The 14067-nt window shown below is 57.6% G+C and overlaps 1 protein-coding gene across 1 annotated transcript in view; it reads right to left on the minus strand.

Annotated features, from left to right (window-relative positions):
* Nucleotides 1–14067, minus strand: part of LOC308558037 (pyridoxal kinase) — a 28119-nt gene that overhangs the window by 3842 nt on the left and 10210 nt on the right. The window contains exons 2-9 of the mRNA XM_081139075.1: nt 12177–12231; nt 5986–6090; nt 5286–5369; nt 4744–4790; nt 4352–4437; nt 3160–3205; nt 1477–1588; nt 287–423 (exon numbers count right to left, since the gene is read on the minus strand). Coding sequence (XP_080995201.1) covers nt 287–423; nt 1477–1588; nt 3160–3205; nt 4352–4437; nt 4744–4790; nt 5286–5369; nt 5986–6090; nt 12177–12231 — 672 coding nt within the window. The remainder of the gene's footprint in view (nt 1–286; nt 424–1476; nt 1589–3159; nt 3206–4351; nt 4438–4743; nt 4791–5285; nt 5370–5985; nt 6091–12176; nt 12232–14067) is intronic.

The following is a 14067-nucleotide window of genomic DNA, read 5'->3' on the forward strand; positions in this document are numbered from 1 at the left end:
CCCCGTTACCGAGGCTGCAGCACCTCAGTCCTGAGCCAAAGCCCTCAGATTTCAGCTGGCACAGGACACTGTGGGCTGCGCCAGGCGCCCTGCTCAGGCACAAGAGACGTGGTGAGCAGGGCCGGGTGGGACTCAGCCCACATGTGGGACATGCCAAGGAAACCACTGCCGGCCCCCCCCCACCAAGCTCAAGTACACCTTGAGCCCTCCAGCTCTCTGGACGTGGTAACCACTCCCCACAGAGATGAACAGATCAGCTGTAGCAGGAGGGGTACGCCCTGCTGACCTTGAGGTTGTTGGGGTGCTTGTGTGTCCACGCCAGGAGCATGGCGGCAAAGAGGTCCCCGGTGCCCACAAAGACAGCGTCCACCTTGCGAATGTCCATGCGGATGCGCTCTATCGCCATGGAGCCATCAGGGTGCCCTGGGGGACAGCATGGCCTGCTGGGACCCCAGATCCTCGCCAGCAGACGGCCAGCCCAGGCCTGGGCCCCAGCCTGCCCTCCTGCCTGCTCACCTCCTGCACTATGTGGTGGGGGGGTAATGTCACCCACGGAGGCTCACTTGGACAGAACCCAGGACTCAGGGCCCGACTGGTGCCCTCAGCTCCCCACAGTGGATGCCCCACCCCAGGGGAGAAAGTAAAGATGGGAGCCCCAGATGACTACAGTCAGGATGGACTGGGGATAATTGTGCAGCTGATGAGGGGCCGGCTCACGTGATGTGGAGGGAGCCTGAGTAACCAGGGCACCTGGAGCTGTAGAGACTATGAACTTACTGAAGTGTGTTTGTGTGTGAGCAAGTGTGCCAGCATATACATGTGTGAGCAATGTGTGAATGCGGGAGTGCATGACTATGTGAGTGCGTGTGTGCATGTGTGAGTGTGTATCTGTGCATGTGTGCTCCTCCACAGATGCAGGGGGGCAGTGAGAAGCAGCCTGTGGGGCTGCTCTCTGGGTCAGTGGGTGTGACCCCAGCCCCCATGTCATTCTAACGCTGTGCAGAGAACACCAATCAGGTGGCACTCTCATGTGCACAGAACACCAACCCAGGAGGCACCCATGTGATGAAACAGTGAACACAGCAGAGCAGGCAGGGCCCTCCCAGTCCCGGCTCTGTAGGAGGACAGGTGTATGGACACCTGGTTTCGTGGGAGCCTCGCTCCTACAGGGCTGTTCCCTGTGAGTCCCATATATAAGTCCAGCCGTTGCTCTCTGCAGCTGGTGCCATCGTGGGGGAGGTGTCGGCACCCCATGCTGCATGGCACTCCAATTCAGGGAAACCGGTTCCCATTCTTCTTTTGGTCGCATTTCTCAGGATGGGAGGGGTGGTGACAAGTTCAGGAAACTGACTCCCTGCTGAGTGAGGCTTGGTTTTCTTTCTACTGATCCCAAAACCTTCACAGAAGCCTTAAGGGGCAAGTGGTACAAAGGCGGGAGGGAGCTTAGTGCCAGGGCAGGGTGTGCACGGGACTTACGGATCCTCTGACTCCCCAGCACAATCAGGTAGTCGCTGCCCTTTGGGGAAGGGAGGTCAGAGCTGGTGATGACCACGGTGTCGGGACCCATTGAGTGCAGCACGTCCATCACCTGCCAGGGACAGGGAGCATGTCAGCCACACCTCAGTCACCTGTGACAGGCTCCCGAAGGCCGTCATTCCTGCCCCCCCCCCCCCATTCTGTGAGCCCAAACAGCCAGGCACAACCGGCACACCCCAGACGCACTCACAGGGTTGGTTTAATGGGGGGCGGGGGGCAAGTGAGGTGGAGAACCTGGGAACCCGCTCTGACTGGCCCTTGCCCGTCCAGTGACAGCTTTGCCAGGTTAGAGCCACTGTCCCCAATTACTCCAGCTTGAAGTCCAAGGGTACCCAAATGCCGGCTCCCATCTGCACCCTATGGGTGCCCACCTTCTGAAGGAAGGTACCAATCAGGCTGGGCAGGCTGTCCTTCTTCATCTGGGCTCCACACACAGCAAACACCAAGCAACAATGGCTCCCACCACCCCTCCACTCTGGGAAGCCAATCACTCACTCATTTATTCATTCAACAAACATCTGCTGCCGTGCACCCAGCAACACGCAAGGGCTGGAGGTTCCCTGCCCTCGAGGGCACAATGCCTTGTGACAAAATACCCACTGAGGTCAACTTGGGCCTCGGAAAAGTGCCAGCTGAACCAGAGCGGGGGCCAGGCCTAGAGAGACCTGAGCGGGAGGCAGGAGGGCCTGGCTGCAGGCAGGAGGCACATCACCTGCCTTCCGCAGGGCCAGGGCCAGGGCCAGGGCCAGGGCCAGCCAGCCGAGCCGCTCAGGACTCCCATCATGCTATGGGGTCACTCTGAGAGCCTGGGAAGGCTCCCGTGCTGAGCCTGAATCACGCACGCACATTCGGAAATTCTGGTGCCGGGGAGCTAGTGTGGACTCCGAGTCACAGATCCTTGGCTTAGGAGCCTGCTCGCCCGGGTCAGAGCGTGATAGCTGCATCCCTCCCCTTTCAGCCCAGGGCCTTGGGGCTGGGGGTCACACAGCAACGAGGAACCAACCTCTCTTTAACTCAGCTTTTCTTTAGGGGTTGTAGGAGGACCTGTCTTCCTTGTGCACCTGCGAGTGATCGTGCGAGTGGGCACCCTCTGCCGTGGAGCTGAGTGTGGGCTGTGGGAGATGTGTCCCCGCCACGAACACACACATGTGCACACACGGGGCAGGCCGGCTACCCAGCACCCACCCTGCGCCAAGCACTGTGGGGGTGCTCCTCATGAATTTCCTCTGGTTCTCACAGTGAGGGGTACCTGTGCCCGCGAGCTGTTTCTTTCCCACCCCAGGGTCATCTGGCTCGGAGGCCCTCAAAGCGGGACGAGGGCTCCCCACCTGGTTCCCTGCCGTGGGACTTTGTCGCAGCCACCCCAGTTAGCTTGGACAGGGACTGCCATTATGAGCAGAGCAGACAGTGGGCTCACCCAGACCTCACGAAGCTGCAAGCGGCCAACCGCGGGGCCGAAACAAAATTTACAATGCATCCCCCAGCCCTCAGGCTAGCTGACCAGAAGCTGGGATGCTGGCCACTGGGGGTGCCCGTCTCCCGTCTCCACGGGTGAGTGGCTGTCCCCTCCTCATCGTGAGCAGTGCCCTCTGTCCCACTCCAGGACCTGGAAGGTCTCCTTACCGCCAAGGCCTCTTCCTGGCTGTGGATCTTTCTGCCACTCAGTAACCTGAAAGACAGGCAGGCACAGGCGAGCCGGTGATGCTGGGTCCTGCCTGTAACATCCCTACAGTGGCACTGGTACCCCACCCCCGATTCCCACAGGGAACAAACCCAGAACCTGCTGGCCATCACGGGCCATCACAGACCAAGGGGCCACCATGATGTGTCCGGGGACCGGTCAAGCGAAACCTTTAGTTTTACACAGGAACTCACACATCACAGGGTGTGCTGAAGTTCCAGACTGTGGTTAATGTGTACAGGGAACAACATAAAGGAGAGCAGCACCCGCCCCCTTAGTGACCACATCACAGCACACAGGGCCACCAAGGGTGACCCACACCCACAGAAAGCCACAGCCGCCGATGGTTAACGTGCCACATTCACAAGAGCCCACCAAAGGTTAAGGTCCTCTGGGGGATCTGTCATCCCCAGGATGGACAGGCCTGGGTCAGGGGACCCCAGGTCCTCAAGAGTCCAGGACCCCCCCCTACTTTAAAGAATGGCCTGGGAGTCAGAGGGTACCAAGCCGGCGGTCCAACAGAGCCAAACTTCAACCGCCTGGGCGCTCGGCTGCACACCCCACAGCCCTGGGAAGCCCTGTTACACCCCTGGTGCCCAGCTCTTCCATGCATGCGGTGGGGCCTGGCAATCCAAGAACGATCCTTGGAACTTGATACTGGGCGGGGGGCCGCACGCTCCTCTAACCGCACGGGATGTGGGTTTCAGAGCTCGGGTGACTGCCCGCGCCAGCTGGCATGGACTCTTCCCCTCGTGGTTGTGGCAGCCACGTGCCAGAGCACCTCCCCCCCATTCTGTCCCCAAGGCTCCCGCTCTTCAGGGAAACAACTGGGGTCAGCATGACCACTGTGGGGAGTCGGGGTAAAACAACCACATGCTACCGCTGACTCAAAAGAAGCCAGGTTGGGCCAGGGCATCTCGTCACACTGGCACGCAGGGGGGCAGGTGGCTCCGACTCAGGAATGGCCTGCCCCCCACCCAGGTGCCAGGTTTCCACTCTCCTGAGGCAGGGCCTTCCGAGGAGCTGAGTACCCGCCCCAGAGGGGATGTGGGGACACGTCCTGCACCGTCTCTGTCGCTCTCCCATGAGGAGGTCTGAGAGCCGCCCCCCCCCCCACAGTTCCTAATCACTTACTCAGCCTCGAACTGGTTGGGAGTTATAATGTCTGCGACGGGCACGACCTTTTCTTTGTAAACGGGAAGGAGGTCCTCTGGAACGTACTGAGGAAAGAGAGGCACACAGGCTGATGCACACAGAGCAGGGGATGCAACACTGTCATGGCTGGGGTAACGCTTCGTGACACGTGGGAATGGCAGGAAGTTCAAATCTGTCCGTACGTGCCATTTTATTAGAAAACAGCTGGTTTGCAAATCGGCTGCTTTGGGCTACAACAGGGACGTGTGGCCTCCCTGACTCTCCGGCCTTTCATGGGACACCTCTCCCACCAGCCCTGCCTCCCCCCAACAGGGGTCCCGCCTCCCCCACAGCAGCGCTCCCTAGACTCACACAGGCGTGACGTTACTAACCATGGAGCCTTCGCCGTCCCACTTGTCACCCATCACCGGGTCACACACTGCGGAGACACAAAGGGCATCTTATCAGCGAAAGCTGCAGCTGGTGAGCAAAGAGCCGGCTTTGGGTTGTTAAACTTCACCTGCACCTGAAAGCTTGGGAGAGCATGGCCTCCCACCCTCAATCACTCGTTACCTGGCATTCCCCATTCTGTCACCCGGGCCACCCCGGGCATCCACCCCCCCTTCATCCCTCTAGGAGGTTGGGGGCATCACATATCCCCCACTGCAGGGACCAGCAGCCCCGCCTTCGCACACTGACACTGGCACAGCTCGTCTACAACCTGCCTGCCTCACACGCCCCAACAAACGCCAGGCTCATGCTGAAGGCTTGTCTAGCCCAAGATCTGAAGGTTCACATCCCCGAAGGGAGACCTGGCAGATGCACTGTTTACAGGCTGGGAGGTGCCTGACCGTGAAGTCAGGCCGCCCAGCAAGAGGGAGGCTGGGTGTCCTCGCCCAGGCGACCCCACCCCAGGTGACAGCCCAGCGCCTACCATACACCAGCCGGGAGTTCTGCTGCTTCAGCTCCCGCACGATGTCCACCACCATGGCCAGGAAGGACTTGTCTCTTGTGTACCCTGGGGGAGAAAGGGCAGCCGCCCTCAGAAAATAGGAGGCTTCGGCAACCGGCCGCGACAAAGGGAAAAGAGGCACCGTCAAAACCATCCCAAGGCTGGGGTGAAGACCAAGTGTCGCCCAACAAACGCCATCCGCCAGGGTCGCCGGGTGCTTCCCAAAAGAAGTGCTGAGTTTTAAATGACAGGAAGAAGCCACGGGTGATAGCTGTACACGGGATGTTCTTCTGTCCCGACCAATCCAGCAATAAGCACATTCACTTTTAACCACGTACATAAAGAGTCAGGTACTTTTTTTTTAACCAAGGGTGTGAGTAAATAAGACCAACGTACCACGTGGCAGCGTGTTACTTGGGCGTTTTCACCCCCGACCCCTTCCCAACACCCCACCTGACCCCGCCCCATGCGCACTGCAACCCAGGGTGGTACCAGAAGTGCGACCTGGCATGGACAGGACCCAGTTCTCGGCGGCATGCGCCACCCCTCCTTGGAGGAGGCAGGGACCAAGGACGAGCCCGGGGCGCGGGGGGGGGGGTGTGTGCTCTGGGACTTCCCGAGCCCACCCCAGCTGCAGCAAGGCTCCAGCTCCAGCGCCAGCGCCACCCCCTTGGGGCCTTACCCGTGAGCACATAGTCATATTTATTCACATGGTTCAGCTTCAGACCTTCGTACACCTCGTGGAGCTCATCTGCGTTCAGCACTTGGCCCTTCCAGTGAGCGTAGCCTGCGGGAGAGCAGAGCGCTCAGGGCCTGGGCACATGGGCACACGGGCACACGGACACAGGGATGAGACAGCTTCACCCGACGGCCCGACGCAGCCCAGACAACCTTGGCGACGCAGGCAGGAGGTCCCCTCCCCATGGGCTCACATAGGGACCGACTGAGGCCACCCAGCCTCAAGGCACCCCTGGCAGCACACCTGGCCCGACACAGTCTGTCGCTGTTACGACATCAGGGGTCACACCTCCCACCGCCAGTTCCCTCTGGAATTAATCCAAGGCAATGAAGGCGTCAGCGCTCCAGGCTGGCCCAAGCACACCTGTGGAACCTCTGTCACGTTGACAGGATGTGGAGGATACTCTGAAAGGGACACGCCGGACCCACACAACTGTGTAACTTCTTCCGTCTTTAGCGGGGGCACCTGGGGATGTGTCCCCACATGCCACAGTCGCTTGCTTTGGCAGCTTATACATGTTTCCCTGGTCCAGCCTGAGTTGTTTGATCACTGGGTACCCTGGCAGGTTGGGGCTTGTCATGTCCCAGCCCTGCCCTTCTCCCCCACGAGGTTGAGATGCAGCCAAAGCAAGCTTTAGATCAAATCGTGGCCAAGAGCCCATCGTGAATCAGAAATGGGCCCAGGTTTTCAACCTGCTCTGGGCGCCGACAGGTACTCAGGTGCAGGCAGGCAGACACGTGAGCATCCTGGGGGGACCCGCCTGCCATGTGGGACCCCTGTCCACAGAGCTTCAGATGGGGGCAGGCCAACGGCCCCCAGTTCACCAGGGCGGGGCCATACCACGGATACCCTGCACTTCACCCGTGAGAATTCCTCCCTGAGTCCTTTACGCCACGGGAGGCCTCCAAGGTATGTGCCTCCAAGCACGTAAGTAAAAACCGAAGGCGCATTATCCCTACAGCCCTCCGCTGGGCCCCGGGGTGGGGAGCCCGGCTCCCTGGGGCCCTTCCACAGCCAGGCTGCAGGGCCGGGAGGAGGGTGACGGCGCCCTCTGCTGGCAGCCTGTGGGCACGAGCGGGGGCCATCCTGATTCTGGAACAACTGTCAAAGCAATTCTGCAGGGGTGGCTCGGCCCCTGGGACGTCTGGCCGGGGGCAAACGCACGAGGAATCTGATTGACCCTGTTAACTGGATATCTTCGGGGTCAGGCGGTTAGGCAGGGAGGGTCCAAGAGCTCCCCAGCTCAGAACTGTCCCCTCCAGCCTGCCTGTTTACTAGATGCTGGCAGCCTCTGGCTGTGTCCTGTGCAGGTGTTTGCTCAAGAAAGGCTAGGCTGCCACAAAAATTCTGCAGGCCAAGGGTGGGAACCTCCTTCCAACCAGGGCTGGTATATCTCCATTGCACACTTAGTGCATTCGTGTCCTGGGCCTGCTGTGACAAAGTACCACAGACTGGGTGGCTCCAACAGCAGTCTTGGAGGCTGGAGGCTGAGATCAAGGTGCATGCAGGGCTGGTTCCTCCCAAGGCCTCCCCCATCTCTAAGCATGGTTGTCCCTCTATGCCTGTCTGTGTCCTAATCTCTTCTTCTTATGGGGATGACTGACGCGTTGGATTAGGACCTATCCCAATGATCTCATTTAACCTTAATCACCTCTCTAAAGATCCTATCTCCAAATACAGTCACTTTCTGAGGTGCTGGGGGTCAGGGCTTCAACTCATGAATTGAGGGGACACAGTTCAGTCCATCACAGGCAGTAATGAGGGAGAGACACACAGCCCCCCACAGGCCTCAACCACAGGCACCACTGCAGAGCACGGCGTCTCTGTGAGACCAGCTTCCTAGCCAGACTGTGGCCTTTCGATGTAATAAATCATAGCCCCCAGCATTTGACATGCTAAGTCCTGGGTGTCCTCCCAATGAATCTCTGAACCTCGGGGTGGTCCTGGGCTCCTGGCACAGTGAGTTCTGCCCCAGGAACACTGGGGCTAGCCTTCCTCCCGAGATTGCTGCCCTAACTCCTCCTAGCTCCCAAAGCCTCCCTACCCCAGACCCATCCATCTTTAATGATTAATATAGACCCTCCCTACCCACAGTGAAGTCTCTGAAACTGACGCCCAGACACCATCTGGGGCTGGTCTGAAAGGCAGATTCTCAGGCCCTACCCAGACCTGCTGAGTCAAAATATTGGAAGGAGGGGCAGCACTCAGTTTTAACCAGGCCCCAGGCGATTCTTAGACTCCACAAACTTGAGAAACACTGATCTAGAACAAGGTCAGCGAACTGGCCCTTAGATCGAGTCTGGCCAGAACCACGTTTGTGTATAGCCTGCAAGCTAAGAGCAAAGTTCACAGTTTTAAATGATTGAGGGAAAAAGACTTTATGACTCGTGAAAATGACACTAAATTCCGTGTTCAGTTTCCATAATAAAGTTTAAGCTTTACCGGAACCCCCATACCTTCTCTGGATGCTCCGTGCTTCAACGGCACTGAGGTTGGAAGGCCTCAGTAGTTATCACCGTCTGGCCCTTTACAGGAAGGTGCCAGCCCTGCCCTAGGATGCCCCTCACCCAGGAAGCCAGGCTCTCTGGCCTCAATCTTAAGAGTGACTTTTTCGGATTCAAGTCACAGTGAGGTCCCACGTCACACCCAGGAGGACGGTGAGAATAAGACAGACAAACAGTAACAGGTGTTAGTGGTGAGAATGTGGAGAAACCGGAGCCCTCACCCCTTGCTGGTGGGGATGCAAAATGATGCAGCCAGTTTGAAAAACAGTCTTAAAACAATTAAACACAGAGTTGCTATCTGCTCTGGCAATTCTACTCCTAGATACACGCTGGAGAAAATGAAAAACACGTCCACAAACACGTGAGGACAAATGTTCATAGCAACGCGACTCAGAAAGCCAAATGTCCACCAATAGCTGAATGGATAACAAAACATGGCAGACACATAAGGTGGGATATTATTGAACCATAAAAAAGAATGAAGCTCTGACACGTGTAACAACAAAGATACACATTGAAAACATTAGGCTCAGTGAAAGACGCCAGTCCCTAAAGGCCACACGTTGTCCGATTCCGTGCATATGAAAGTCCATAATGGGCAAACCCACAGGTCGAAAGTGGACTGGTGGCTGGGGGAGGAGGGGGTGGGAGGGACTGCTAACGGGAACAGTTACCTCCACTGGGGCATGAAAACGTTGTGGAAGTGCAGCGGTGATAGGTGCGTAACTGTGACTATACTAAAGACCATTGGATTGTACATTTAAATGGGTGAATCAATGCCACATATGCAAATGTACTAATAAAGATGTTGCCTGGCCAGCGTGGCTCAGTGGTTGAGCATCGGCCTGTGATCCAGGAGATCACAGTTCGATTCCCTGTCAGGGCACAAGCCCAGGTTGCAGGCTCGATCCCCAATGGGGGGTGTGCAGGAGGCAGCCGATCAGTGACTCTCACTCACATCATTGATGTTTCTATCTCTCTCCCTCTCCCTTCCTCTCTGTGAAATCAATAAAGACATTTAAAAATAATAATAAAGGTGTTGTTTTCAAAAAAAAAAGAAGAGATTTCTGACCTGGAGGAGCAGGCAGATCACAGCTGACGGGACTATGGGGACCAGAGCTGCAGGGAAGGCGTCGGCACTGGCCTGGCCTCACCCCAAGGAGACAGTGGATATGGGCACAGGGGTAGATGCCACTGCAGTGACTGGCGTTGCTTGGTGTCCCAGCATGTGACCCATGGGCCACTTGTTGAGTAAGGTACAGACAGCGTGTGGTCGCGTGAGCTGAGTGCTCAGAGTGCAGTGGGGCCACGTGGTGCAAACAACTAGTCAGCGAGGCCACGGAGAGAGAGCCTGAGAAGCCCGGTGCTGGACACGCCCACTCACAAATGGGGACGGGCCTGCTGAGGTCACACCTGGATCCTGCAGCAAGAATTTCCTGCTGGCCTTGAGGAGGCTTGCTGAAGGTGAATGTGGCAAAAAAACAAAGTACCCCCAGTTCTTTAAAAGAATAAAGTTAATGGCCGGCCGGGCGTGGCTCAGCGGTTGAGTGTGGACCTAGGATCCAGGTAATCGGGGTTTGATTCCCGGTCAGGGCACATGCCCGGTTGCGGGCTTGATCGGTGACTCTCACATCATTGATGTTTCTATCTCTCTCTCTCCCTCTCCTTTCCTCTCTCTGAAATCAATAAAGATATATTTAAAAAAAAAAAAAAAGAATAAAGTTAAAAATATCAAGTAATTCCATGTCCAAAGCCCAGGACAGAATAGACAGGTCACTGTGGGCATCCATACTCACAGTGGGCAATGACCATGCTCCTCGGGAGTAGGGGCCATGTGGCCATGTGTCTTAATGACCAGTTCCTGTGGCGCCTCAAGTGCCAGGTGCCACATGTAGCAATGCCACAGGATGTGGGTTTGAGAAACAGGCCAGCCTCGCTTCTGAGCAGTAGACTGTGGGCAGGAGTGAGGAGGAGAGAAATGGGTGAGAAAAGATCCATGGGCTCTGGGCACAGTGAGGCCTCAGCTGGCTCCTCCAGGTCCAGGGATGAGCCACAGTGGTGGCCTTGGGCAGACCTCCCCCCGGAGGTCCTCTGATTAGGCTGCACAGACAGGGTGCTCAAAGTCACCCTCGTGGGATCCGCCTGAGGGATCCTCTCCCCAGGCAGGCCCCACAGGCATCTAGAGAAGGCTGGGGTGCGGGCAGGGGGATCTTCTCTATGGGTGGGGAGGCCCTCCCAGGAACCAGAGGGGCGCCCCACTGGGAAGGAAGCCGTCATCCTGGTCTTAACCATGCCCGCACCTGCATGGGCCCCCCAGCACAGTGTGGTCTGGTGCTCATGCATCCCTCCCGGGGCAGGCAGAGGCCTCCCCGTTTCAGACCCTTCAGGATGGCCAGGTCCCCATCATCTGAGGTCCACAGGAGCCCAGAAGGAACCAATCACCACTGCAGCCCTGGAAGCCCCAGGAGCGCCTCCCCTCATTCTGGAATCTAGCGCAAAGGGGAGCAGGAGCTTCAGAACTGGGTCTCTGCTTACGCTGAGCTAATGGCATTACGGCGCAATATAATATTTACCAAGAAGTTTCATTTCATCACTTAGTGTCCTAGCCAGTTTGGCCCATTTACTTAAAACAAAAAAGAAAGAAAGAGAGAAAGGAAGGAAGGGAGGGTGGTTAAAACAGCCAGTAAATGTGTGGGATTCAGGGGTGTGCTGGATCAGCTCAAACTTTTGGAGGCTTCCTGAAATCTCAGAGCACCCAGCACACTCGGCAAAGTGGGAGCAGAAGAGGCCTTTTAGTGCCAACTGTAGCTTTTTCATCCAAATTCACACAAATTCTTCCTCTCTGTTTGTGACCTATATAATTCCCCTTCCCTTCCAGGAAAAGTTGCACCCAAAGACTTATAAGAAATCCCTCCCAAGGGTTGAGGCCAAGGCACCACCCACTGGCGTTCCAGGATGTCTGTGCCCCGGAGGTTCCTCCTTGGCTCAGACTAATCTCAGAAGAGGCAACGGGGGACGCTCCCAGGAACCAAGGAGGCTTTGTTCTGCCTCTGGGGCCGAGAGGAGCAGAGGTCAGGGGTGTGGGGAGCAGGGGGCTTGCCCTGACAATAAGAGCCTTCTAAGGGCACTGACCCTCACACACCCTTCAGCCAGCAATTCCACTTCTAGGCTTGTGTCCAGAAATCCCTGAGGTCCATGCACTGCGCTACCCCAGGCACCAGTATCTAATAGAGAAAATCAGGGTCCACCCACACGTCCACCCACAGCATGGGGGACCCTCCACACGGCCACGGCATCATGAGGGGCATGAGCACACTCACGTGCAGAGAGCAGCAGAGCCCTGAAGCAGGGGCTAGGATCACTGTCCTTGTTTCAGGGAGGACACTGAGGCGCCACCTCCCCTGGTTACACCCCCTGCCCAGGCCAGCCAGCCCAAAGCTGCCAGCTGACAGACGGGCAGCCCGCTCCTGCAGACAGGAGCCTCCAGCTCCACCCTCACACCCGGCGGCCTCTGCAGGGGACGACCGGCCCCTCCGGCTTTGTTTCCCTGCCCATCAGATGGGGGGACAAGACCCGAGATTTCTAAAGGGCTGTTTCTCACGCCCACACTCAGCTGAGCCAACGCCTTACCTGTGTGGTTTGAAAACTGGACAGAGTTCACAGCGTCGATCTCAAACCCCAAAACCTGCAAGACAGACAGAGAAGGACCAGGTGTGAGAGACCCAGCAGGCGGGCTCGCAATGACCCACAGTGGGTGCCCAACCCCAGTGGGGGGGCAGCCTGGAGGAGGGGAGCCAAGGCGTGCCAGGCCGCCGGCCACCAGCTGGCACTCAATGCCTCTGGATCACTTCTGGAAATCCCACCTAGGGGAGCTTGCAGAGAAACCCCTGCGGCATCTGCCTGTTCAGCCCCCGAAAGAGGGCTGTGAGGCGGCAAAGCCAAGGGCTCCCACTCCCTCCCCAGGAGGCTGGCTTGCAGCCCCCGCCAGCACTGTTAGCGGGGGAGAAAGAAGGCTCCCAAACCGGGGCCGAGGGCCCCCTGAGAACAGTCACAGCCACAGACCTGTGCATTGACCATGGAGGGATCTCACACTGGTCCTGGTCCTGGCATGGGGCCCTCTGGCCACCAGGGCTCAGCTGCCTCAGGGGCCAGGAGGAGCATTTCTGAAGGGGGAAGGGGAAGGGGCTCAGTAGCCATGGAAATCACAACACAACTTCTGGAAGGTGGTTTATTTATAGCACACAGAGCAGGTGACTGCACTAAAGTTAAGCTACCAGTGAGTTCACAGCTAAGTTCATAAAAGGTAGGAGCTCTTTTTTTCTTCATTGATTTTGAGAGAGAGAGAGAGGCAGGGAGAGAGAGAAACCCTCACCTGCCGACCGGCCCACCCATGCATTCATGGCTGATTCTTACACGTGCCCTGACCAGAGATCGAACCCGCACCCTCGGCGAGCCCAGACGATGCTCTGAGCAACTGAGCTACCCGGCCAGGGCGGGAGCTCTTTTTAAGGAAAGAGAAGGTGTGTCTAACTGGCCCGGACGGCTACACAAGCCAAGGCTGACAGCTGTTCGCCTGAGACATGGCGAGTCCAGGAGTGATCTCTCCTGTTGCAGATCTTGACACAGGGCAGGGTTTGATGAGGTCGTGCTGATCTGACCCACACACCGCACGTATTGCCTCGTGTCCACACCACACGAATTTCCTTTCCTCCCTCGCTCCCTGCTCTAGACCCCAGGACTGGCCCCCAGCCCACCCCAGAGGGCACCCACCAGGAAGTTCACTGCTGAGGGCCACCACCTGAGACCCCACCCCAATAAGCCACATACAAGCAGTGGGAAGCCAGAAGCCACCCAGGGAAGCGTGAAGTCAGTGGCCCTGCCCAGGATGAGTTGGGGACATGCCCATGAGCTCAGCTCTGATTCAGGAGACGTGGCTGACCAGGCCAGTGAATAAGGGACAGAGAGGCCGAGGGGCATGAAACCCTCTAAAGCAACTCCAGGACTTGCGGCTGATCCGGCCCACATGCCGGTAACCGGACACGTCAGCGCCCACGGGACCGCGGTAAGAAGTGGGCCCGTCACCTGTCCAACCTCCCAGAGAGACGGGGCGAGAGTGCGCGTGAGAAAGACAGGTAAAAGCAGAGCCAGAGAGACACTGCGAGACAGAGAGACAGTGAGAGACAGAGAGAGAGTGTATACAGAAGAAAAGACAGACAGACAGGACAGAAATGCAGGGACGCGGCTAGCCCCAGGGGCCTCCGTCCCTCCACCCGACATTCTGCTCTGGCCGCCCGCCTTCTGTGCACCAACTTCCACACGCTCTTCTCCCCCTTCACCTGAACTGCCTCCAAGTTTCACCTCAACGTTCAAAACAGACAATCTCTGGTGCTGGCAATCGGGAGAGGGGCTGCCTAGGGGAAGGTGGTGGTAGTGACAGGGAGGGGACCACTGTGTGCTGCTCACTGTCCATTTCTTCACGTGGGTGGCGGTTCACTTGAATTCACTGAGCTACATGCTTAAG

The sequence above is a fragment of the Miniopterus schreibersii genome, assembly GCF_964146895.1.
Source record: "Miniopterus schreibersii genome assembly, chromosome: 5".
In the NCBI taxonomy this organism is placed as follows: Eukaryota; Metazoa; Chordata; class Mammalia; order Chiroptera; family Miniopteridae; genus Miniopterus; species Miniopterus schreibersii.